General features: G+C 48.2%; 1 protein-coding gene across 16 annotated transcripts in view; it reads right to left on the reverse strand.

Moving 5' to 3' along the window:
• The window catches only part of EIF4G3 (eukaryotic translation initiation factor 4 gamma 3), a 141,819-nt gene that overhangs the window by 33,827 nt on the left and 81,919 nt on the right, over positions 1 to 26,073 (reverse strand). For 11 of the 16 annotated variants that reach the window (XM_040084802.2, XM_058423347.1, XM_040084801.2 and 8 more), the window contains 7 exons: positions 24,918 to 25,097; positions 23,851 to 23,965; positions 20,542 to 20,642; positions 17,793 to 17,915; positions 13,154 to 13,289; positions 7,147 to 8,004; positions 278 to 366 (listed from right to left, as the gene is read on the reverse strand). In XM_040084802.2, the coding sequence (XP_039940736.1) occupies positions 278 to 366; positions 7,147 to 8,004; positions 13,154 to 13,289; positions 17,793 to 17,915; positions 20,542 to 20,642; positions 23,851 to 23,965; positions 24,918 to 25,097 (1,602 nt within the window). The remainder of the gene's footprint in view (positions 1 to 277; positions 367 to 7,146; positions 8,005 to 13,153; positions 13,290 to 17,792; positions 17,916 to 20,541; positions 20,643 to 23,850; positions 23,966 to 24,917; positions 25,098 to 26,073) is intronic. The other 5 variants (XM_058423358.1, XM_058423351.1, XM_058423349.1 and 2 more) reach the window with 2 other exon arrangements.

Raw genomic sequence — 26,073 nt, forward strand, 5'->3', positions numbered from 1 at the left:
GAGATGAGTCTTCAAGGGCCCTTGCAACCCAAACCAGGTTGCGATTCTGTGACTATTAGTCATTAAATTAGGCAAACCCAAAGAAAAATGAAGAGCTTTAAAAGGGAGCAGACTGACACCTGTTACCTAAAGGATGCTGAGGAATACCAGAGTTCCTCCCCAAAAGTCTGCCCTGGATCCTGTGAGACAACGAGGAAGCAATGTCTCTAAAGTACAATTTCAAGAGAGGAACACCATCTTTAAAAGTGGGTAAAGCAGGACTTTGGTTCCCTCTCACCTCTGTCTCTGCCTTTGTCACCTCCTCAGTGGCTTGGGTCCGGTCTTTTGGTTTCTTCCAGGTCTTTGGTGCAGTTACAGCAGTTTGGGCTGCAATACAAACATGCATCTGTTACAACACTGAATGACACAGAGCTGATGTGGCCGTGGGTGATGAGCTTCCCTCTCACGGGCTGGTCTGAGGCACAGGAGAACGAAACAGTTGCAGCCTTATGGAGGATTCAGTTTGCTTTAACCACTTTGGCTTTCAATGCAGCAATAACAATCATTAGAATGACATTAAAAGAAAGGATTGTTTTACAAGTTGCTCATTCAAGCTCCAAATGGCACTTGGGGTGGAAAGGAGGTCACTGCCGAGAGCACAAGGATCATGCAAGGAAAAAAACCTTCAGGGAGTCAAGTTTTTTGAAAGATGAGGCTGGGAGAGAAGGCTGTTCTCAATATATTTTTCTCAAGAATCCTAACATGATTATAATATTAACCATAAACCAGCTCGAATTTCCAGTATCTCATCCAAAAGCAAAACTCCTTCAATCCTGCAGCACTGCTCTGAGCTGGATTTATATTTCAATTTAAAAGCAGGTTCATAACTCTACCATTAATGATCTCCCTGGCTAACTGAGCCAATGGAAACACCACAGAGTATTCCCAAGATCCGCACTGATTTACTCCAATCGTGTTTTCCCTCCAAAGGGTAGAAGAAACCACACAATATATTAAGAGGAGACAAACCCATTAATCCAATCTGCTCCTAATTTGTGGCAACTGCTCCCAGCTTAAATTCGGATCCCACGCACAGATGCCCAGTAATCAGAGTGTAAATGGGATTGATTTTGTGACTGAAGTTTATTGCAAACAGATTTCCCAGCTCCAGCGTTTGGTTTCCAGCAGATACTGTGTAAAAACCCAGTGTGCACTTCCTTTATCACAATAAAATACAATTTTGAGAAGTTCTTCACTATGGATAAATAAGAAAGTTAGTAACAGCCAACTCTGTTCGCAAGGGCATGGAGCAAATGGGATTTGCTGTGTTCCCACTGCCCCAAAGGATATCTACGAGCTTCTGTGGCTTCTCCAGAGTGCTTCACTGTTTGGAGGGTGACGATGGACCTGCAGACACTGCAGATTCCCGTGGGAATCATCACGTCCAGGCCGCAGCCCCCAGAGCAACAGGAGCTACTGGTGATGATGGAAGACTTTTACCTTCAGGTTGAACACCCCAAAAGCAAAGTTAATTTAAAAAGGAAAGTCTAATTTAAATATTCAAACATCACTTCTTTGGTCACAGAACCAATGGCTGGAAAAATCACCCAGGATTCCCAAGCTCCAGGTCCTGCACATCCCATCCATTGCATCTCCCTATGGAGAGGCTGTAAGGGCTGGGCAGAGCCCCTGCACAAATCCTGAATTTCCTAGGGCTCAAAGGAGGGGAGAGGAAGGGCCAAGCACTGCAACACGGCTCTGTCTCCCACAACTGGGATCAGCCTTTACTGTTGCTCCCAGCAGCTCCTGGCACCTTGGCAAGAACAGCCCAGTTCTTCCCACTATCCTGGGGTAGAACCAGGGCTGGGAATGATCTGTGTCCATGCAGGTGGTCATTTCTGGAATTCAGCAAAGCACAGATCTAAGGCAGGCTCTCTAGCTCCCTCCATCACAAAACCTGCTAAAAATTCAGTGAAAACTTAGCACTTTTCAAAGCGCTATTTTCAGTCTTCTGGTTTGGTGATGTCACTTGCACACTTCCAACTTGGGGTTTCTCCAAGAAGGGATTAGGTCTGCAAAGCAGCAACCTCAATTTTGCCTGAGCCAAGTAATTTAACTGATCAATCCCAAAGTTTTTAATCTGACAGAATTCCACTCCCCTTAAACTCGAACTATGGAAACCATCTACAGTGTAAAATATAGTTTCATTTTTAACCACACAGAAATAAACCACAAAAATAAACTCAGGGATCATGGATTTGGGGCTGGCAAAGGTCCGGGGTGTTTCCTTCCTCAGCTGTCAGGATGTGAACATTACTGCTGCTCAAGTATACATTTTTTCCACCTTTTTTTGGCCAAGAGGGAGGCTGTAGAGGCTGCAATCCTGCCAAGCCTCCTCAATGAATCTTGCCTTAAATCCCACGACTTCCATCAGTGAAGCTCTCCAGGATGGATCTCCAGAGATCTCTGGAGATGTCGCTCAATTTCCCCCCACTCTTAAAATAGCAGACACTGGATTCCTTTTTTTCTGTCAAGTTCACATTTCTGCTGCAGGAGGTCAAAGGAGAATCTGCACTGACGTGAGTTTGGGTGCCAACCTCCCCAAACCCCAAATCCAACAGGGCAACGGCATTATTCATCTGAAGATGGAGTTTCACCTGTGAGACTGTAGGGAAATACACAGTAATGTGTCCAGTCTGGCTCTTGGAGAGGGCCAACTCCAGACACTTCTGGTCTTCTTTTCAGTTTTCCTGTCCCCAGCTGGAGCAACTTCATGTAGCTTAATTTCTGCCGAAATGCAGGTTCATTTTTGCCACTATTTACACTTCCAGACCTTGTTTTTGGCTCATTTAATTCCTTTGGAGAAGGGACTGCAGAAACCCAACTAACACTCTGAGCTCTTATCACAGCTTACAAAACCAAGGGAGATAACAGGAGTGACAACACAGATTTACTTTGGGACTGGAAAAAGGAACAAACCCTTAATTCCAGACTATCCCGGACACCACTCCCAGTGATGACCCCACCACTGCAGGGATCTGCTCAGCAAGCTCGACGCTCCCTCAGCCCATTTCTCCAGCTGTGTCACATTCCCCAGTGGAACATCTTCCCACAGGATTTAACGACCCGCGAGCTCATGGCCCATCCGGCAGGACACGAGGCCTCTCCTCTCTGATGTGGTGCCAACTGTGAAGCCTAATTAATACCAGCTCTTATATTTTTATTTTATTATCCAACATGCCATGAAAGACCAAAGCAAAGATTCACCATCGCCTTCCAGCTCATGGAAAAGAAAATGTATTCCAGTGGTTGTGGCAGCAAATCAAGAGAAAGGCGACACCTGATTTATGTTTCTGCCTCTCCACGTTTCGGTGCTGGAGAAATTTCTCCAAGGTATTTCCAATTACAGTCCAAATTGCTTGTTACAGTCTCCTCAGCTCAGAAACTGCAGGACTCACCACAGCTGGGCTACTTAATACAGAAATATGTCTCATAAACGAGCTCTGCAAGAAACAGCCCTTTGAATTCCACGTGTATTAAGTTCTTTCAGCTTCCTGTGTTCCAAGGAGTTCTGTCTGGGACACACATCAGTCTCTTGTTTTCCTCTTTGCTCCTTGTAACAGCCATGAGAGAATGGTGACATCAAAGGCCTCAGGTCTCTGGTAGCAGCTTCTGCAGAAATTCCACTCCACCAACAAAACGCTTTTCCTGTTTTGTTGCCTGGAAAGTGCTGGTCCCTCACTGTAGCTACAGAAACATCAGAAGTTAATAAAAAGGAACAGTTGTTGATGACTTTTAGCTGGGGTGATGTTTTTACTGCGGACTGGAGTGCCCAGTTCCTCTCTTGATAATCTATTTTTCACCTTGTAGAGCAGATGAGTAGGAATTAATTACTTTAAAAGCATGTGCTCTTGCCCCTTCCAGGTTCACAGCTCTGCCTATCCTAAAAACTCCAGGCAAAAATTCCTGATAGGCAGGAACACGATCTGGGCCCTGAGAACAGGGGGAATGTGTCCCCTTTGGGCAGATGCTCAAACCAGCAACAAGGTCAGCAGCAAGAAACCACCCGTGGGTACAACATCCTGCACTGCTCAGTGGGTTAATGCTCTGAAACCAACCAAATCCTCCCCATTCCCAGGGACGCACAACCAGTGATGCTGACGAGCAGGGAGTGATGATCCGCTGACGCACAGACACAGACTGAGCCGCTAAAGCTGCCAACTTCGCTGTGAGGGTGTTCAGAGTAGGCAGAATTCAGTGTAAAATACAACAAGGGTGCTCCAGTAGAATCCCCTGACCTTGGAAATCTGGTAGAGACCTAATGCCAGGGGAAAAGGAGGAGCGGAGGTTCCCGTGGATCCCCACAGGATCAACTCAGCTCCAGCCTCTCCCTGCAAACACTGACAAAGTTTTTTGTTGAGCTGTAAAAAAAGAACTGCTGCAGGATAAAGATGTTTAAGGGTCTGAATGTATTTTCTTTCTTGCTGCAGAGCTCGACAGTGTAAAAAATCCACGTCTGGTTTCTCTGTTGGATAGAAGGTGTGTCCTGTAAAATACTGCAGGAACAGGAAAATCCCTTTGCTCATCCCCAAAAAGCTGCCACCTCCGGAGCAAAATATGGGGTCCACCTGGGAGCTTCAGCAGTGCTGCCCCAGCAGCTCGGCGAGGAGGGGATGGAGGTCTCCTTCCCAAAAGCAGGCAGGCCAGGTTCCAGCTATGAGAAGGACGTGCAAGAGGAACTGCTGCAGGAATGAGATTATCCCAAGAGGTCCCAACACTGTCCCAGCCAGCCCAGCTCGGCTCCTTTGGAAGGGAAAGCAGCGGGGATGATTTGTGGCCAAGCTGCTCTGTAATAAAAACACCATTCTGCTGAAAACCCCAAAGAAATATTGCTCAAAGTCACAGAGCTCACAGCTATCAGCACGTGCTTGAGAAGTTTCCCTTATCCCAGGTTTAATTCTAACTCCAGAGATCATAAAAAAATCTCTTGGCCTTTAGTCCAAGAAAAACACAACAATAGAACCCTTTCCCCTTGCTCCTGGGGGTCAGCATCTGGATTTTCCAATGTATGTGGCAGACATGCTGTTCCTCGTTCCTGAATTAGCAGGCAGCCTCAGATGATGCTGTTTAAATCCCTCTTCCTCCCTCCAAGAAAGAACTGGAAAATTATTGCTGAAAAGAAGGCTGGCAGAGAAATGCAAGAGTTCAGGATCATTAAATTGGGGTGAAGCACAAAAAAACCCTTGGAGAGCTTCATGCTTTCTTTGAAGCCCTGAGCTTTTAACAGAAATCTCAGTTTCAAGCCATCTTTTACATTACTTGAGAACTCCTTGTTTCCATGTTGCCAAAGCCAATGGCTTGGCTAATGTGTGCTCTGGAGCATAATAACATTACAGCATTAAAATTAATCTTCTGCATAATTAAAAGCCCAAACACTGTAAGTTAATTTTTTTTTAATTTAAACTACAGGCCATTACAAAGCCAGCAATAACACTGCAAGCTGGAACCTGCCTGTGCAAAACCTTATTTACAGAGTCCCATTTCTCCTCTCCTTTGTAAGGAAATTAATTTGGGTTATGAAGTAGCTTGGATTGAAAGAACAACAAGTGCCAGAGCAGTGAAATGACCCGAGTGAAATAAAAATAGAAGAATAAAAATAGAAGAAGATTAACAGGAAAAAATCCTCATGGTTGGTGTAGTAAAGGGATCTTTCTTCTCCTCTGTAGATACTGGATTTTAAAATCAGCATATTGAGCAAACATGGAGCAGAGCCAACCTCAGCCTTTCAGTGCATTTAAGAGCAGAGCCTGAGATTTCTGAGCCCATTTCCCATTTATCAAAACAAACAAACAAAAAGCGCTAAAAAACCCAAACGTATAGGGTTATGTCACCATATAGGGTTAAGTTACCATATAGAGTAAATGTTACTTTAAAGAAATGAAACCAGCAAAGATCCAAATCACAACTGGCTGTTTGTCCTCTTTGTCCAAGCTTCACCAAGTTCCAAGGAATTGAAATAACTGCAGAACAGGACGTAGAAAATGTGACACGTGAAATGCTGTAACACTGCTGCGTGTGAAGAACAGCCCTCATTACACCCCTCCAGCAGCAAATAAAAGGAATTGATCATTTAACTTCTCTTCCACAATTTGATCTCCAGGTAGTCCTGCAAAAAAAACCCATTTTCCACAGGAAACACAGAGTGTTAAAACCACAGTGCCAAAACAGAGATGTGGCAGGGCTGAAACCAAAGGCAGGCAACAACACTTGGAGAAACAGGCTGGATTTTAGTGACTTTTAAATTGCAAACTGCAGAATTTAAATTTAAAATTGTAAATTGTACATTTTGCTTACATGTGACTTTTGCAAACGATAAGCAGAAGCATCACTAATGAAGGCTGGGCAGGGAGAGGTGTGTGACATTGAGGTGACAATGGGGTGTGACCCAGGTGGGTGATACTGGTGTGACCATGTGGGTGATACTGGTGTGACACTGGTGGGTGATACTGGTGTGACACTGCTTGTCAGTTGTTTGGGTAAGTGTGAATGGTCCATTTCATTTTCCCACATCTGAGAACACCGTGACAGATTTTTACAGCTGGAAAAGATCCCAGTCCAGCAGCTCTGGAAATCGGTGGCTCAGGGGCTTCATCCCAAGAGCTTCAGGGTCCCAAATGGAGAGCCACAGGCCCTGGGACCAACCGCTCACCTTGCGGGGAACAGAAGCTGTGGCTGCCCCATCCCTGGAAGTCCAAGGCCAGGTTGGACACTGGGGCTTGGAGCAACCTGGGATAGTGGAAGGTGTCCCTGCTGACGGCAGGGGGTGGCACTGGATGGGATTTAAGGTCCCTCCAATCCAAACCTTCCTGGGATTCCATGAAGAGCGTTGTGCTCTGCACTCCCTCTCCAGCAGCCCTGTGTTACCATGAAAGCATGAGCCCACCCCAGCCCAGGACACACAACCAAGAGAGTGATCAATTATGAACAATCAGGAGGGATTTCTATCTCTGCCAACAAAGATCAGCATTTCACAATCACAGCAGCCACGAGGCACCACCAAGCTTTTTTCTTTTGCAGATAGAAACAGAAACATCTGTTGGAAGAAGAAAAAGGCCCTTTCCTTCGTCCTGCAGTTCACGACGTGAACCTACGGAACCCAACGCTTACCTGGGACAGGACTCCTGCTCGAGTTCACACCCAGAGCCTCCTGGCTCTCCTCCAGCTGCCCATCTGTTTCTGCCTCTTCCTTCTCTTCAGTATCTTTTACCTCTTCACTAAGAGTAGTTCTTGTGCTCTCCTCTCCTTCTAAATCTCCCTGGACAACAGGGAGGGCACTCGAAGACAGGAGAGGAGGTGGAGAAGGAGTTGTAGTGGTAACAGCAGCAACAGAAACCGGAGGGGACGGGGGCGGCGGGGTGGGCGGAGGGGTGGGAGGAGGAGAGGGAGCAGTGTGAGGAGCACTGGGAGGTGATGGAGCACTCTCCAGCTCTGCTGGGAGGGCCTCGGAGGTCTCCAACTCCACAGTCAACGCTGCAGCTTCTGCCTGGGCCGCCTCTGCCACAGGCTCGGCCCTGGCGCTGCTGGTGTCACTGACGACGCTGGGCCCGGCTGGCACCGGCACCGGCACTGGCACCGGGGCGTCACCGGGCGATGCTACCGCACTGCTGGGCTCTGCGCACACCTCGGCACCGGGCTCATCTGCAGGAGGGGCCGCCGGCTCCGGGCAGGCGGCGGCACTGGGGGTAGGCATCGCCTCCTCTCTGGGAGAGGCCGGTTCGCGTTTGTCCTCCGGCTCGGCCGCGGGCGGGGCTTTGCCGGGCGCGGGCACAGCGGTGGCAGCCGCAGGGACGGCCGCGACCGGAGCGGCCGGGGCTGGCGACGGAGCACGAGGAAGCTCTGCTGGCGTTTCTGCTGAGGTGGGGGCCTCGGTTGTCTGCCCGGTTTGATCTTTCTTCTCCCCAGTAGGTTCTGGTCTGAGGACTGGAGAAGGTGGTTTTAATACTGGATCTGGTTTTGGCTTCTCTTCTGGGAAAGGAGAAAAAAACCATTATCAACAGCAAGGCAACTCCGTGCTCCTGCCTGGTGCCTTGGCTCCCTCGGTTCCCATTCCTGCATTCTGCCAAGGAGCTCTGAGGAAGACACCAGAAGCCCCTGCACTTCACTGGGAATCCAAATCTGAAAATACAACCCCTGAGAAAAAACGGATCTGGAGAGACTCACTGCGGCCTCCCACTGTCTTAAGGGGGCTTAATAAAAAAAGGAGAGCAACTTTTTACATGGACAAAAACTTGCAGGACAAGAGGGAAGGGGTTAAACTGAAAGAGGATTTAGATTAGATGTTTGGAAGAAATGTATCAACACAATCTCCAAAATCTGGTGCAGAAAGAAATCCCTGCACTTATCCCATGATCAGCCACAGACTTAGTGATCCCATCCCTGTCATGACCGTCACACAGCTCCCAAAGCTCTGCTGCAGGTCTGCTGCTTCCCACTTCTTTTCTACAAAAGTATGAGCCATTATCATTTAGGATCTTGCAGGAACACTAAACTTCTTCAGGACGCTGTTACACCAGCAAAAATAATTCTGGAAAAGCCAGAGGCACAAATCTGCTCTTCAGATTAGGAAGCCAAAAGCCACAACCAACCCCAAATCACCAAAATTCATCAAAAAACAGGTTAGATTCTGCTGGATTCCCATTTGGGGCTTATTCAAGAGCTCAGCTGAAGGAAATGGGTTTTTGAAGGAGAACCCATTTGAAACTGCCTGGAGGATCAAATCCCACCTTTAGGAATAGTGGGAGCAAAAGCCCCAGCAGCATTACAGAGGCCCATGGCCAAAGCAGTAGTTTATCAACCTCATGAGGCACCCAGGGGCACGGCTTTGGAGGAGGATGACAAGTGAGGAAAGAGATGGGGAAGAGTACCCCAACAGCTGATTTTGATTCTGGAGGCTCCGTGGAAGTAAAAGGATACGGGAACTGGTTTGGAAAAAGAAAACACGTCACCTCTGATTTCTGGAACATCCTTTGCAGGAACTCCTGGAGCATTCCTGACATTTACAGCTTGCTATAAACAACTGCCTGGATATTCTCTCCCTGAGTCAACGGACAATGCTCAAAAATCCCCCAACCAAATGCATTTGAAGTGTTAAGAAAACAATTCTGAGAGATAAAACCAGCACAAATCCACAGCTGCATTTGAAACCAGAGGTTTCACTCCCTTCCTTCAAACCATGCCTTGTCTGGCCAATGTTCTCGTCATGGATACAGGCTGTGTGTGCAAAATCTCCGAGAAAAGTGATTTGAGGAGGGATTTCAGAGAATGAGGAGCAGATTTGGCTAATGAGAAGCAAATCTGAACTTGAACCCCCATCCCAGAGAACAAATCTCCAAGTCCTGGCAGAGGAGGACTCATCCCTGCCAACTGTTACAAAGAGTCACGTGAACAACTCACAGCTGGGGAGGGGAAACAAAAATCAACCCAATTCATCCCAACTGGATCAAATCCCTCTTCCTGAATACGCTGAGATCATTCCTCATGCTATATTTAGAAAGTATTTACAGGAAGCACTGGCTACTCCAGGGGAAATATCGATTTTTTTTTTTTTTTTTTTAATTTCCTGATAAATACAATTTTTGCAAAATTACTCCTTAAAGATTCTTTCACATATCCAGTGGGACAGACTCTGCTGGCTCCTTCATGGAAAAGCCATTGCTGGGCTGCTGGGTGGTCCCAGTGGCACAGACTGGCCAGGGCAGAGGGTGAGGAAGATTTTACTGGATACAGGAATTTGTTCCTGTTCTGTGGTGTTTATCTGACAATAACTGCTGGGCTCGCTGCCATTTTTCCATCTTTTGTCCTGATGCAAACACTCACGAGGCAGCACCAGGACTGACTCAGTGTCAGCAGAGGGGCTTCAGAGCTTTCCAAACTCCAGGGTCTGACATTAATCTGTTTTCCACAAACCATGTTGGCACATTCTCCACGTCTGATACACTGCAAGACTTGGAAAGAGGTTTAAAAAGAGGATAATACCACTCCAAACATCCCCCTGAACCTCTGCAAGTGGAATAAATGCGGGCAGCTCTGATTCCATGCAGTTCTAACCCACTGCACCTCCTGCACCTCCTGCCCTGCAGCCAGGCTCCGCACTGCCTTGTCCTGGATTCTCCAGCAGTATCCCCCTCCTCTGTCAGCCTGGCTGGTATGGACACACCAAGGGCATCTACAGGAACCACAACTTGCACCTAAATGATGTGATTTTTTCAAGGTATTTTAGTAGCAATTCCTGTACCTGGTCCACTGGAAGGTGTCCCTGCCATGGCAGCAGGGTCAGAATGGGAGGAGCTTTAAGGTCCCTCCAACCCAAACCATTCTGGGGTTCCACAAAATCCCAAAGTCTTGTCTTTAAAAAAAAGAAACAACCAAGGATATAAATAATGCAGTCCCAAATCCAGCCTCAGGAATGACTTCCAGACCGAACCAGCAGGGGCTGCAGACCCTGCTCTGCCGGCAGAGCACACAGCTCCAATCCTGAGCCTGACCCGAGCCAGGTGGACCAGCCAGGTGCTGCTCAGTTAGAAGCAGCTGCACAAGTGGCACTGAGCATCACAGAATCACAATGAAAGCCTGATTCCAAACTTTGGCTGATTCCAGACTTCAGCGGCTGCAAATGGGCACAGGAATGATCCAACCCACAGGCTGAACTTGGCAGAGGGGACTTTGGAGAAACAACAACGCTGGTTTTAATGAACACTTCAACCATGCAGCCCTATCTGTCACTGCTTTTGTTTTGGAAGCAAAAAACCTCCAACATCAAAGTCAAAAATAATTTTGATAGCTTGGCCCGTATTTCTGAACAGACGTGCCCCCCAAAAGTCATTAGTTCAGTTTAAATATTATTAACGGGGTCTATTAACTGACACTAAACCCTACGCTGCTCTGCCCCTCCCAGCCACAGCCGGGTGTTATTCCAGGGCTTTCCCTGCAGTGCTTACATAAATGTGCTCTTTAGCAATTTTTGGACTGGAACAAATGTTTGACTCTTTCTGGGATGGAACAGAGATAAACACAGGGAAGCTCATTGGTGTTAAACCCCAGTCGAGCCCTGCTTTAGGCTCAAACCAGCACTGTCCGAGCTGTGTAACTAAATAAACACATTTACTTCCAGTTTACTCACAGCTGCCTACAAAGGAATTAAGTGAAAGAGAGAGAGAAGAGGGGTAAGACCCATTTATCCTGGAAATCCGTATTTTCACGCACAGAGATGAAATACTGTAATGGAAAGCGCTGGATTTTCAGAGATCAGGGCTCAAGGAGGTCCTGGTCTATGGTTCAGTGGTAGGTGGTCCTGGAGGAGCATGGCCTTGGTGATCCTCACGGGTCCCTCTTGCTGCAGACGTTCTGTGATTGCACAGCTTTACAGCTCTAAGCCCAGGGCAGATGCACTTCAGCCGTCACCGGTGCCACCAGGTGACCAGGGGTGTGCTCAGAGGATGTCCCTGGCAGCAAGAGGGACTTGGGAATGTTGGCAGAGGGGGCACAGACAGGGAAGAGCCGCTGTGCCACAGCTGGGCCGCACCAAACAGCCAGGGGAGCTCAGGCAGCACGCTCACAGCAGAGCCCAAGGACATCAGACCCACCCATGCCTTCTTCAGGTGACACTGGGGACATCAAAGGTTTGCACTAACATCTAGACAGAGCCACAGCCTGCCTTTAAGCGGGAGATGGGATCACACCGGCCCCAAAAGGTCCTTTTTCAGCCTCTTACAACCAATTTCTAGACACTGCAGCAGTTTGGAGGCACCACACTGGAAGAAGGAAACCCTGATGTCCATGCTGTGGCTGTAAGAACAACCCCAGGGACACCTTGGCTTCCCAGCAGTGACTGTGCTGCACCAGGATCAAGGACATCTGCAGCACCAGAGATGTTGGTTTGTCCCCTTTGCTACCGCTGTGCTCCTCTGGGGCTTGCTTTTCCTCTAGCAAACCTCTCCCAGGAAATATACGACAGGACAAGAGGAAATGGCCTCAGGTTGTGCCAGGCGTGGTTCAGGTTAGATTTTGGGAAAATTCCTTCACAGAAAGGGTGGCCATGCACTGACCTGGCCAGTGGTGGAGTCACTATCCCTGAAAGTGTTAAAAAAAATGTGTGCATGTTACACCTTGGGGACATGACTAGTACTGAACTTGGACTCGAAGATCTGGGAGGGATTTTCCAATCTTGGTGATTCTGTGACTCTGTGACTGAAATAAAAATCTCAGCACTCCAGCACTTCCCTGCACGTGTGGCTCCTGGCACAGCCCAGGAGGCTGTGATGCCATGGGTAAAACTGGGAAGCAAACAGTGGTGTCAGCTCTGTACCCCAGCACCAATCCTGCTGTCACGCATCAGAACCGCAGCTTCCAATGGCTGCAAATTCCAGTGTGGGAACAGCCTGGGCCTGCTATGGCAGCCTCCTGGGACAATTAATTACCTGAACAGTTTTTAAAATCTCCCTTCCAGTGTTTATTATGGAATATCCTGAGCTGGCAGCGACCCATCAGGATCACTGAGCCCAACTCCTGGCCCTGTGCAAGGACCCCAAGGATCCCATCCTGTGCCTGAGAGTGCTGTCCAAGGAAATGGAATTTGAAGAAACTTTTTCCATCTGTGCCATTTTTACCAAAGTCAGCAAAATCTGCGACGGGCTTTATGAGACACCTGGCACACAAATGTGTTTTTTCCTAGTTAATGTTGCTCGTTCCTACAGGACTGGACACACAGGGAGCTCTGGCCAAGCCATTTGATCCTCTCGATCCACGCCATCGCTGTGTCTAATTATCCAAATGATCCAGAGCCTCTCTGGCTAAAGCGTTCCCCTGACAACACGCCGCTTTCTGGAGGATGGCACTTGGGTGAGAGGAGCTTCATCCTTCTGTGTGCTCTGAAACAACGTTTAGGACACAGAAGATTGAAGACAATTATTTTTAACCAGTTCCACATTAGCAAATTCCAATTAATTGCCTTAGCAACACACTTAAAATGTTCCACTGGAGGAAGAGAAGTTCCTCCCCTCCTATTTCTGCTGCCTGCTGGTCTCCCTGCCAAAAATATTCCAACTAAAACAAGGAAGGAGGGAAAAAAAAAAGAAATTATTCAAAATAACGAGGGAAGAAATCTCCATGAACCGACCTTGTTTGGAGGCGGGGGCCGTGGTGCCGGGGGTGCTGCCAGAGGGGTGGGAGCTCTCCGTGGCTCCCAACGCCGTGGGAACGGGCTCGGGGACCTGGCTGGGCACCTGCTGGGCAGGAGGGACAACAGGGTGAGCCTGGGAACATAAAAAAAGGGAGCGAAGGCAAGGGGGGGATGAGACAGGGTGGGATAGAGAGGAGAAACCAAAGGTGGGGAGAATAAAGAGAAAAAAATAAAGAGAAAAGATAAGCACATCAGTGGGATAAATCCAAAAAGTTCAAGGGAAAGGGTGGGAAAGGCAGCAGGAAAAGGGGAAAAGGATTCTCACTGTTAAGAACAGCAAGGAAGGGACAGCACAGCGCCGTTATCAACGTGCTCTGCTCTCCCAACACTTCCAGCTCCTCCATGCAGGACGCACCAAGGCTCCTGGATGTCCTGTGAGTGAAGCTCACTTCTGGGACTCCTTCTTCTACTGATCCATTATTTCAATCCTCTTAGAGATTTCAATCTCTTGATTTACTCTGCCGCGTATTTATCAGTAGCTGATGTGTGCAGCACGGGATGAATGCTGGACAGATGTATCTGCACACACATCACTCGTTATCCCAGCAGGAAAATCGTCCCAGACTGGGAATGCTTGCATGAAAAAACCCCCCAGTGCCACCTACAAATGGGGGGTGGGACCTGCGGGGCAGGAGGAGAATAAAACCAGCTGGGCAGCAATCTGAGGGAGAGCAGGAGAAGCAGATTCACAAAGAACATGGACTGAGAGTGTCTGTGTAGAAGAACAAACCAAAAAGGCCTGCAAAGGCTGAAGGAAGGCTGAAGGAGCCCCAGCCTGTGGCAGACACACGTATTTTAATTATCTCCCACCAAACACTCACTTGTGTTCAAGAAAGTTTGCTAAAATCCCTTGTATTTAGTCTCAGAATTTAAGGAAGACCAAGTCAGTGCCCCAGACTTGAAGGTGAGACACTGGCTGGAGTGAACACAGACAAGGCAAGGCAGCTGGTCACAAAATCCCCTCAAATACACACTGGGGACCAGGCACAGAAGAAAGTGGGGCTAAATTTTCATTTCCTAATCTCAAGTGGAAAGCCAGGCAGCTCCCTGCAGGTCTCTGCTCTCACCCAGCTCCACAACCATGGACTTCTCTGAGGATCTACAGGAAAAGGAATTTTGAATCAATCCAAGCACAACAGAGTGTTCGAGACATAGGTGCCCAACTCCTCACTGTAGACAGGCTCTCAGAAATCCATGCAAAACTTATTTCCCGATAAAAAGAAACACTCTGGCAATCTGGTTCTCTTCCTGGGACTCTGTTTTTTCCTCCCATCTCCACCTTTTTGCCTATTGCATCTAAACAGTGCAGGATAAAGAGGGAATCATCTCCAAAACACTATTTTTCACCATTTCAGGAAGACCAGGAAAAAAGCATATCTGGAAAAATAAGAATGAAGATTCAAGTGGGGGTAAAAGGTTGACGTTTTAAGTGGGATTGCTCCTCTTTCAGGAAGGGGAGAATGGACTAAGAACTGCAGCCCAGCCTCCAGCCAAAGGGAAGAAGCCAAAGAAAACGCAGCTTTACAAATAAGCAGGTTTCAAAAATATTTTCCCCTCGCACTCAATGATCGTGATTTGCATTTCATAAGAAAATTTATGGATGAAATCAGTGTGGAGAAAGGAAACTGAGATAAGAACCACAGGAACCTAAGCAAACCAATGAAGAAGAAACTTGTGAGCCCAGAAACTTCTTGGGTCAGGAAACATATTTCCTTAAAAAATGTGGAAAACACTCATTTATTCTGTGGGAATGATATTGCAAATGAATAAATGGTCCTTATGCACTGAGCCTTGCAGCTGCAAAATGGAGCATTGAGAGTGTTTTTAGGAAAACAATCCCACTGCAAATTACTCCTCTGATTTATGATGCTCCAAGGGTTGCTCTGCGTTATTTTACCCCACCACGATCTGGACACTGAGCAAACACAACTCTGACAAACTTACTGAGACTTGGTAGAGTTTGGCCAGGAAAATAAGAGCATTAACTCTCTAAAAAGTGATCTAAAAAGCGGAAACCAAAGCTGAGGAAATCCCACAATCAGACTCTGGCCCTGGGTTTTCTTTCTCTTCCCAGCAAAAAACCCGAGTGAAGAGAGTGTCCAGCTAGAAATGGATAAATCGTATCTCCATGTACCTCCAGCTTCTCTTGCAGGAACTTTAAAACATTTTCCTTGCTCAAAAGCAATTAAAATACCCTGCAGAGGCACTGGGAAACTCCACCTCCACCACTTTTTTGTCAGCGCTGCTGAGTGAAAGGTACAGAAATGGCTGAAACCACACAGCTCATCTTGGCAGCAGTGCTCATCTTCTGCACAATCCAATACCTTGCTGATATTAAGCACAATTCCAACAGTTTTTCTGATGTTCACCACTTAACTTATTGAGAGAAGAGAGTACTTTGGGCTTGTTTTCTGGGCAAAGGTTTGGTTTATTTGTGTCAGTTAACGGAGTAATTCAAATCTAAAGAAAAAATGAAAATTTGGAAACTATTATTATTATAAAAGGGTTTCTTTTTCAAATTCAGAATTTGGGACAGGGCCTGGTCTCCAGCACTTCCTGAGGACATTTCCTCCTCTGTGTTTATACCATTTAAATAATAAGATAACAGATTCAGAAGTTTTATTGGAATTTGCTATAATTCTGAAAATCTCATTGGACTGGGAGTCGCTTTGATGCTGCCTTGTCAGGCCCTGGGGCTGCACACTCCCATTTTGGGTGCTCAAACAGGTGAAATCCCCCCGAGCACCCTGGTGAGCAGTTTGATCCAGGGGGATGAGCAGGGTTCGGTCCAGGGGATGGAGCAAACAACAGCAGCTCTGCTCCCCCTGCACTCTCCCAGGAGCTGCCCCAGGTCAGGAGCATCTCCAAAGTCCTTGGTTGAATATTGAACATTTACTGACTCGAGCCTGTTGTAAACAGTAGCACCCCCACTACTGAATTCCTGAGCACAGTTATTAAGGCACTACTTAATTTCACCCAAGATATTAAACGTGCTCCAAAGACTTGATTTAGAAAAGCTATTGGGACAATAATGTTGAATTTCCTGGCTTAAGTGGGCTTAAATTTTCAGTTATGCTACACTAATGAACTTATTCTGGTGAGCCCAATTTTAGAGCTCTTCTGTGATTACCAAAAGTGGTTCCAAGCACCTAATCAAAAGGAAGGCTGGCTATTAAACAATGGAATATTTGCATACCTTGGAGGAGATGACTGGACATCTGTGCTCTGCATATAAATTACAGCTGATCAGAATTCAGGCCTATTAACCTCCTCTTGAAACACATTTATTTCCTTCTGTTTGACTTAATAGTAGTGCCTTAAAATAGATTTCAGAGTGTAAGAATGATCAGGCAAGTGCCTGGATTCACTGCATTGTGCAGGAATACCACGGGAAATCCTGGCTGGCTCCAACTCTTCCCACTTCCAACAGGGAAAAGTCGGGTAGCAAGAAAAAACAGGGAGATGATCTCACCAAGGTTCCCGTGTTTGGCAACTCTACTGTCTTCTCTGATGGAAAGAAGTTTAACTGGTGCCTTGCTGCTGCTTGCTCTCGATGGGGACCAGAGGACAAAGCACAAGGTGCTGCCTTCAGAAGACACAAGGATTTGACTGAGTTGGGAACAGCTGGAAGCTGAAATCCTGCTGGTTTTAGGGAGGGATCTCTGGGCCAGGCTCTCACTTCACCTCGGTGATCCCAGTTACATCTCTCTGGAATCCCAGGCTCCCACTCCAGCACAGCTGGTGCTCCCAGACAGGGTTGTGCTCCTGCCTCAGCACAGGATTTGCAGCAAAAAATCTACTCCCACACGGAGAGGAAAGAAAGGTTTGAGCTCAGGAAAAGCTGTTTCACCTAAAAGCTGCCAAAAGCTGGTGACATCCGACAGGGAAGAACGTGGAAGAAGAAGAAATCACATCCCAGCACCAGCTCTGGTCTACAGCCCAGCCATCACCTGGAGAACCATCCTGACCTCTAACCAGGGACTTAAAGAGGTCAGACTCAAAGGTGTACAACAAGAAGGGATTTGGAAGCTATAGGAAATGATTTGGAATATTTATAATTTTTATGTCATCAGAGAAACACGTTTTTGAGTTTGTACACCCAGAGACCAAATGTGTGATAAATTTGTTACAGTTTTGTGAGAAAATTCCTGAGCTCCAGATATTCTAGTGCCTCTCAAACAGCTCCACAAAGGCAAGAAGAACGATGATGCAACTGAAGGTCAATTAACCTCAATCACCTGTGTGACATGGACCTTCCTCAGGTGCACAAGACCTAACAGACACTTCCTTTCTCACAGATATTTTGGCTCCTGCTTTAACACTGAAATGCTTGAAAAGCTCTGAAAATCTACTGGTGATAGAAAACCAGGAAGGGGGAACGTGAAGCAGCACTGAGGCTCCACATCAACAAGCTAAGGACTGCTAAGAATGAACAAACTTGAGAAAAAATAATCCCTGAGGAATACTGATAATTTAGGAGCATGCAGGTCTCTGAGATGGTCAGAGGTGTGGCTGGAAGCGTGAGGGAGAGGCACAGCAAGGCAAAGGTGACGCGAGGAACGCAGCCCTTCCTTACCTGAGGTGGAGTCGGGGTGGAGCTGGGTCTGACGGTGGGGGGCGTGGGGTTCCTGCTGCCCCCTCCAGACATGATTTCTTCTGTTATGTCTTTGCCTCCCTGGTTTGGATCCCGGATTCGGATCTACAGGATTGAAAGAAGGGCAATAATAACAAAGGAGCCATTCCCACAGGGGTCCCTGCTGCTGCTGCCCTTGTGGAGGGCAGCGTGGACAGCACGTGCTCCCACCACACCCAGCAGGAGATGCTCAGCAGGAGCACTGCGATGTGGCTTGTTTCCATGGCTTGGAATGCATGGCATGTCATCCCTTCATCAACACCTAATTTAATCAAAACCTAATTTAATCATCAACCACGCCAGTTCGGTCTAGATATGTGCAACCCTGTAATTCCAAATACAGCCTCTGCTGCTGGAACGTGAGTCTCCTGCAACTGAGAAAATTTCAGAGACGGTTTGGTAGAGGACTAAGCTTGCCCAGTAGTGGAAAGGGCAAGAATGGAGAAAAGGTTGTATTTTACCCCAACAGGAAACTCTGTGACCTCGCCAGTCCAGCTTCTGGGAAAGGGGGAAAGCAAATCAGCAAATCAGTCCCGAGCTCCACCAAAACCAGAGGGAATCAAACAAAAATACTGAGTGGAGGAAAGGGAAACTGAAAGAACAAACTCAAGACCTGTAGAACTCTGCAGCATATAGAGGAAAAAATGGGATTTTTGAGTCTCTTCACAGCCCCAAAAGGGGAAGGAAAAATTATTCTAAAATAAACCACTCCAGAACTCTCACTGAATCCTCAACTGACACTTGAGCCAATCTGTGTCCCTGAACAGGGGGAAGAGGCAGGATGTCTGGCATAATGTGAAACAGAGCTCTCACTCTCCAGTGCAAGAACTGAGATTCTGATAACCCTGAAGACAGAGTTCTGTGTGTCTGCCCACCTTCTCCAAAGCTCTTGGCTGAACTCGAGATTAATTACAGGCAGAAATCCAAATAGACAACTCCAAGCAAACCAAGAGACACCATCACCCCTTCCAGGGCAGGGGTTCTGCTGGAAACCACGCTGCGACAGCGCCATGGCAGGGGGTGGGAATGGTCCTCCAGGTCCTTCCTGGGGGATTGGGGGATTCCAGGCTATGAAATCCTAACTGCAGAAGGGTTTTGTGATTTGCCAAACTCATCTGGTGGGATGGCAGCTCCACTGTGGGTTGTGAACACACAAACACACACACTGTACTCAAGATGTTGCGTCTGGGCATCTCTTATTTTTGATGGAGTTTTTTTGCTAAAATATTTCATGAACTAGAGCAACAAGAACCTGAGAGTTGGCACTAATTCCTGCCCTCTCCTCCCCCTGACACAGAGTCAATGGCATTAAAAAAAAAAGAATTCCCTCCCTGGAAGTTTGTAGTACTCAAATACTCAGCTCATGGTTGTGGGCATGTGCACATTAATACATTTAACTTTAATTTTTCTCATTTCTCCAGTTGCAACACCAATTACCAAATTGAAACAGCACATGCAGAGAGAAGCATCTCAGGCATTAAAAATCCCTTTTCTGCCTCAAAGAATGCAGCTTGGCTGGCATGGAACTGCCTTAATCCCAGCTGAGAGTGTCTGATCAGCTCTGCATTTCAATGGCATCAGGGATCTGGGCACGTCGTGTTTGGGATGCTGAAAAGAGACTCCTGGGGACTGAAGAAGTGACAAAAAATGCTGCTGGGAGCAGCCACCAAAAAGGCCTTTCCTGCAAGCACAGTCCACACATTGTTCAGTTCTTCCAGTCTCCCAAATCAAGTGTCACCCCAGATCATCCTCAAAACTCCAACGACACAAATATTCTGCATTTTGAGGCATGTCCAAGTCCCTTTATTGTTTTCTACCCCCAGGAAACTGTTCTTTTACCGTTTCCAAATCACTCTCACACAAACACTGCTGTAATTTCCTTTTTGGTCCTTTACAAATGACTCATCCACAAGTTGAAGCCCACATCACCTTTTCCTGGTTGCACCTTACATTCACCCCATATACCTTCACTGCTCCCCACCATCCACCTGGGGATGTGTTTAAATTCCATTTGTTGCCTCTCTCAAATTTCCCCTGTGCTCTCCAAACCCATATCCACTTGGATAATGTGTTCTTTCAAGCCTGCAAATACTTCCACAACTTACTGGTTTTCCACCTTTTTCGAGGCATAATATTAAATAATTTCTAATTTGTCACTTTGAACCAATCCCCAACATTCTCCCAAACTGCTGACTTCACTCATTCCCACATTGCTTTTTGGGAACACTCTAAGCAGCAGCACAGGTGAGGATTCCAGGCTTGGGGGGACCATGCTGCTTTTGTTTATGTTTATTTTAAACCAGCAAAATTATTTTCCTTTTTGATTGGCTGAGATGCCACAAACTCAGAGCAGAGGGCGCCCATAGAAAAATGGAAAATAAGGCACCACTGTAGCAATGTGTAATTTCACTTAATCTCTTTGGGAATCACAAAATGACTGGTTTGGGATGAAAGTGACCTTAAAGTTCATCTTAAAGCTTGGGCAGGGACACCTTCCACTGTCCCAGGTTACTCCAGCCTGGCCTTGGACACTGCCAGGGATCCAGGGGCAGCCACAGCTGCTCTGGGCACCCTGTGCCAGGGCCTCCAGTGAAGGTAAAGCTCAGGTTTAATGTTCTGAGTATTATTCAGGTCCTTGCCCCTCCCACCCAAGGCAGAGCCCGGTGCTGAAGTCCCCCAGGGCCCCACTCACCGTCTTCTTCTCTCTCTTGGCAGGCGGCGGCTGCTGCTGCTGCGTAGGCACAATGATGGGTGCAGACTGGTACACGGGCTGGCTGGGGTAGAAGGGTGTTCCTGGGGCAGCAAGGACACAAACCACACACACAAGGTCAGCTCATGACAGAACACCAAGGGTCACAGGCACAACTGGCCAGAACTTCCACCATCGGCCTGGGAATGCTGCGTTCGCTCGGCTGCGCTTCCACTGACCAGAAGCTGATGCTCCATCAAGGTGAGAGATTCAGTCACTGTTTCTTATTTGATTGCCATGACCAAAAACATCATTTCTGAGAGGCTGTGAACACCACAGAGGCACTGCAAGACCACCCCTGGACTACTCTGCCTGATAAACAGAAAGGTTTTTTGCTGGGTTTGCTGCTGGTTTATCAGGGGTTTTCTGCCTTTGCAGAGAAATTCAGTTTAACCAATAGAAACAATTTGCGAGGTCAACTGCACTCTGTTTGGAAGCATAACCAGAAAATTTAATTACGAGCAACGTTCTTCTCATGCTGCAATACACAAAAGCACAACCACGGTGCTGAGTGCAGAATTACACCCCGGTGCTGATCACACTCCTAACGGCCAATACGGCTCATTATGGTTTTCTCAGTGGAATGAGAGTGGCTCAATAAATAACCAAGTGCTTTAAGACCATACCAGAGATGAGAGTGGCAGAGCAGAGCTGCCTCCTGCCTGTGGATCAGGTGCAGTGTGTAAGGTGCTGCTGGGTGTTTCCCCTTCTAGGCAGGGATGCTGGATGAACTGAGTGCTTGCACTTGCCTCTGGAGCAATCTGATCTATTCTTCAGCTGAACGAACCTTTAACTGGGAATGGAAATCGGGATTGTGCCTGTAACCCAACCCAACTGGATCTCAGGCAAAGGATTAAATCCAAGCAAGCAAATTAAATCAGCCCAGCACGGCCTAATTTGCAACTTCCAGGGACGCATTCCTCCTGCTGAGACCTGGAAAGCCCCAGCTGGGAGCAGGCTCCCTGTCTGCATCCTCAGAGTGGGAACTTTTTCCTGTCCAAGAAGAGAGCACTGCACCAAGGAGCTCAAAGTGACACTCCTGGGTGGGCTGAATCACTCGAGAAATGTCTCATTTTGGATGGCAGGGTCAGCAGAGCCACTTCAGATCTGGCCTCAAAGTCTCTATCAGCATCTCTGCAGGCTGGGAATCAAAAATTATTGCCCAGAGCAGCTGTGGCTGCCCCTGGATCCCTGGCAGTGCCCAAGGCCAGGCTGGACAGGGCTTGGAGCACCCTGGGACAGTGGGAGGTGTCCCTGCCCATGGCAGGGGGTGGCATTGGATGGGATTTAAGGTCCCTTCCAACCCAAACCATCCTGGGATTTTGTGATTCTATGCACCCTGCTGATGAGCAGGTTTCCAAGCAGAGCCTGGGTAAGGTGAGGGAACAGGAGGATCTTGGGATCCTGCAATGTGTGAATTCCCTTCATTTGTAGTTTCCTAGAAACCAGATCTAACCACATCACCTGCAGCATGCTTCCTGCTGGAGAGACTGCTCCAGCAGAACTCAGGGAACAACTCTCCCTTTATGAAAAGTATTTTAAAAACCCAAATCCTGAAAAGAGTAACTTCAGGGAAGAAACAGCTTCCGTGACAAGCCAAGTGCATTTGCCAGTGCCACTCTGCTCTGCTCCCTGCCTTTGATCCCTTCCAGTTCTAACACCCAACTTTCATTCTCCCTCCTCCTCACTGATCATTTCAAGGTCTTTCCCAATGTTGTACAGAAACCCCCTGATATCAGAGAACGATAAACTGCAAAACTGAGTTCTAAAACAGCACCGTCCATCTTCACAAGTTTTGTCTTCCACTGTATTTTCCCTCATCACCTCTTTTAGGTCCTGCCAAACTGCAAGGATTTTGCTACCCAGCAGCCACACTGGTGACAAACCCTGTGCTTTATGGAAAAGGCATTGCCAGCAGCATTGTCCATGCCTGGACCATAGATTTAGCTGTTCCCCAACCCTGGCAGCACCTGGTGAGAGACTGAGCATTCCCAGTCCCTACACACAGCCAGAGTGACAGGAGAGGAAGGTGGATAAGTACAGGCAAATCCTTGGTGGAACCTTCCCTGCCTGGAAAACAATGCAGGACAGAGAGCTCTGGCTTCACCCACTGGTGATCCACAGGGGCAGCAACCTAAAGCTGGGACTGCAAGATTCCAAGATTTTCTGCAAAAAACCAAGCGCTTCCAGGAGAGGAAAGGAGCTGGAAATGAACCTTTTCCTTATTACAGGAGTGAAGCCAGAAAAATGGAACTAAGCAAGCAGGAAGTAAGAAAGCAGACCTGTAACAGCACCAAAATTGGGGAATACCGGGCAATTTCCTCATCCAGTGGATCAGATTTGAAGAACCATTACAATATTTCCTCTATTTTCTCTAGGATCAACCACCAGGAAGGAGCTGCCCTGTAATTACCCTCTCTCCTATTCTGAAATTGCATTACCAGGTTCAAAGGCTTCATGGCAACCTTTTAATGATTCCCATGAGTTCCACACAGACCAGATAAATAAAAGCAGTAAAAGAGGGAAAATAAGAGACTTTTCTGAAAGATGCACAAGGAAGCTAGTGGGTTTTTCTCTCCTTCCAAAGGATCCCTTGTGTTCAGAACAAATTGCAATTCTGCCACAGGAGCAGGGCCGTTACTGTTCAGCCTGAAGGGAATCGGTCACCCCAAGGCTCCAAAATTCCACCAGAGAATTCCCACAGGAGGCTGAGAATATCTCTGCCCCCAACAGGTTGCAGTGGGCAGGGAGCAGTGAGTGACCAAATGCATGAAAAGGCCAAGTTTTGGCCTATGAAGGGGTTACAGACTCTTCCACTGAACTAAACTACCTTTGAATCAATCCAGGGGAAAACCCCACACAGCTTGTTTTTACCCCACCACACACCAACCAAGAAATGCTGGGATAAGAACTGTTAACTGTTCTTAACTGTTAATGCTGGAGCATTCCCAGAGCACGGCACAGCGAAAACCAGGACTGTCAAATAAATAATGATCGAGCAGGGACTAACAAACAGCCCCATTCCTGGTCACAGGCAATCCTGGGCAGCTGCAGCCCCTCCTGACACACTCACACAAACAATACTCTGGGATTTTTCAGGAGTGAATAATCAGGGCTGTGACACCACCAAATTTAGCAGCTATGTGAAGTTCAAACAAATGCTAATCCAGCTTGTTATTATAAATCTTCAGCTTGACAACAGAAAAACACACCAAGAAAAGACTGTGTAAGAACTCTCCAAGCAGAACTTACCATAGGCATTGGGGAATTCTCCAGGACCTGGGCCTGGATAAAAGGGTCCCGGTCCTGGAGGCTGCACGGGATATTGCTGGGGCGGCCCGACGTACGGGGGGCCACTGTGACGATACTGGGGGGAGAAAAACAACCATCACTGCACAAGGACTTGGGCAACCTGTAACTGAGCCCCCCCAATCAACAGGGATCTGATCCTCAAGCTGGTTAATTACAGCTCTGGGAATCACAGAATCATGGAATTGTTAAGGTTGGAAAAGATCTTTAAGATCACCGAGTCCAACCATAAACCAGCACCACCACCAAATTCACCAGTGACCATGTCCCCAAGTGCCACACGGCTGAACAGGGATGGGCACTCCACCTCTGCCAGTGCCTGACCACCCTTCCCATGAAGGAGCTTTCCCTAATATCCACCTAAAGCTCCCCAAATTTCAGTGCCAAAAGTAAGGCAAAGCCAAGACAGGGAGGATGCAGCAGCTGAGGTAGAACAGAGTCACTCTCGTGATTGCAGCACCACTCTGTGTTACCAGGCCCAAGGGTCTGGAGTGCCTGTGCATCCATTAAGTCAAATTAGGTATTTTTAAAGCACGAAATATTTTCCAAGAGCTTGGTTTCCTTCTGTGTTTGAGGGAGGCCTGAAAAAGGAGATTGATTCCTACTGCCTCCAGGCACAGAAGAAGAGAGAAAGGGCAGAGGCTGAACCACTGAATCCTGGAATCATTTAGGCTGGAAAAGCCCCCTACAGTCACCAAGTCCAACTGTTCCTCCAGCACTGCCAAACTCACCCCTAAACCTTGTCCCCAGATGCCACATCCACACGTTTCTCGAACGCTTCCAGCGATGGTGACTCCACCACCACCCTGGGCAGCCTGTGCCAATGCCCCAACATCCTCCCCACGCAGGAATTTTTCCCAGTATCTAATCTAAACCTGCCCTGGCACATGATATGCAGCCCCCAGCCTGATTTCAGACACGTCCCCACGCACTCCTGGTGGGTCCTGAGACAACCCCCACGGAGCAAGCGTTGCTCTGCAGCTCCCCAGGGGCCCGGAGGCTGGATTTACCTGTGGGATACAGTACTGGGGGCCCTGAGGCATGGGGTAGGGCATTGGCAGGTGGTTGACCATCATGATGTGCTGGTTGGTTTGGTACACGGCAGTCGGGGTCTGCGCTCCGGGACGGATGGAGGGGCTGCTGTTCTGGATGGTGGCTCTGGGAGGCTGGATCTGAGGCCTCTGAAAAAACTAGGAGAGGGAAGGGAGAGAGGAGAGAAAACGAGGAACCGGTCAGACTTTCTGGGAAGAACTGGAAATCGTATCCTTACAATATTATAGTTACGGTGTTAGTTTCCAGGGGTTGCCACGCTTCCAGAAAACCGCAGGACAGTCCGTGTTTCTCTGTGAGCAGCAAAGCCATCTTTGCCTTTCTATTTCACAAGGCAGAAACAGGCAAGAAACTTTACAAACTAATAATTATTAGCTTGTATCCTCTGAATTTTACAGCTGTACCTTCAGAGCAAACTTTGGAAAAATGAGTTTATCTCATTTTCTTTTTATAAGGTGGGCTGGCTGCTAAAATAATGCACCTTTATAAATAGCTCAGGGAAATAAAAGATCAAGGCAGCTGTTCCAATTTATCTCCCAAAGACTGAAAATCCAGAATTTCACAAAGCCCAGAGGCAGCTCACGTCTCTCCTTCACATTCAGGTGACCTGTCCTGCCCTGTTTTCCCAAGGGTGGCAACCTGGCCCAGGGCGGCCCCAGAGCCTCGCAGCGCACCGGCACGAGGCGATGCCCGGCGGATGGGCCGGGCCCTGGCAGCCGAGCCGACCTTGGCACCGGCCCCATCCTCGCCCTCCCGCGCTGGGACCGGCCCTGGCACAGGCACTGCAGGCCCTGGCAGCCCCAGGACGGGCACTGCGGGCCCTGGCAGCCCTGGCACGGGCACTGCAGGCTCTGGCAGCCCTGGCACGGGCACTGCGGGGCCCGGCAGCCTCAGCACGGGCACTGCAGGCCCTGGCAGCCCCAGGACGGGTACTGCAGGCCCTGGCAGCCTCAGCACGGGCACTGCAGGCTCTGGCAGCCCTGGCACAGGCACTGCAGGTCCTGGCAGCCCTGGCACGGGCACTGCAGGCCCTGGCAGCCCTGGCACGGGCACTGCAGGCCCTGGCACGGGCACTGCAGGCCCTGGCAGCCCTGGCACAGGCACTGCAGGTCCTGG

The sequence above is a fragment of the Hirundo rustica genome, chromosome 22 (assembly GCF_015227805.2).
Source record: "Hirundo rustica isolate bHirRus1 chromosome 22, bHirRus1.pri.v3, whole genome shotgun sequence".
Lineage (NCBI taxonomy): Eukaryota > Metazoa > Chordata > Aves > Passeriformes > Hirundinidae > Hirundo > Hirundo rustica.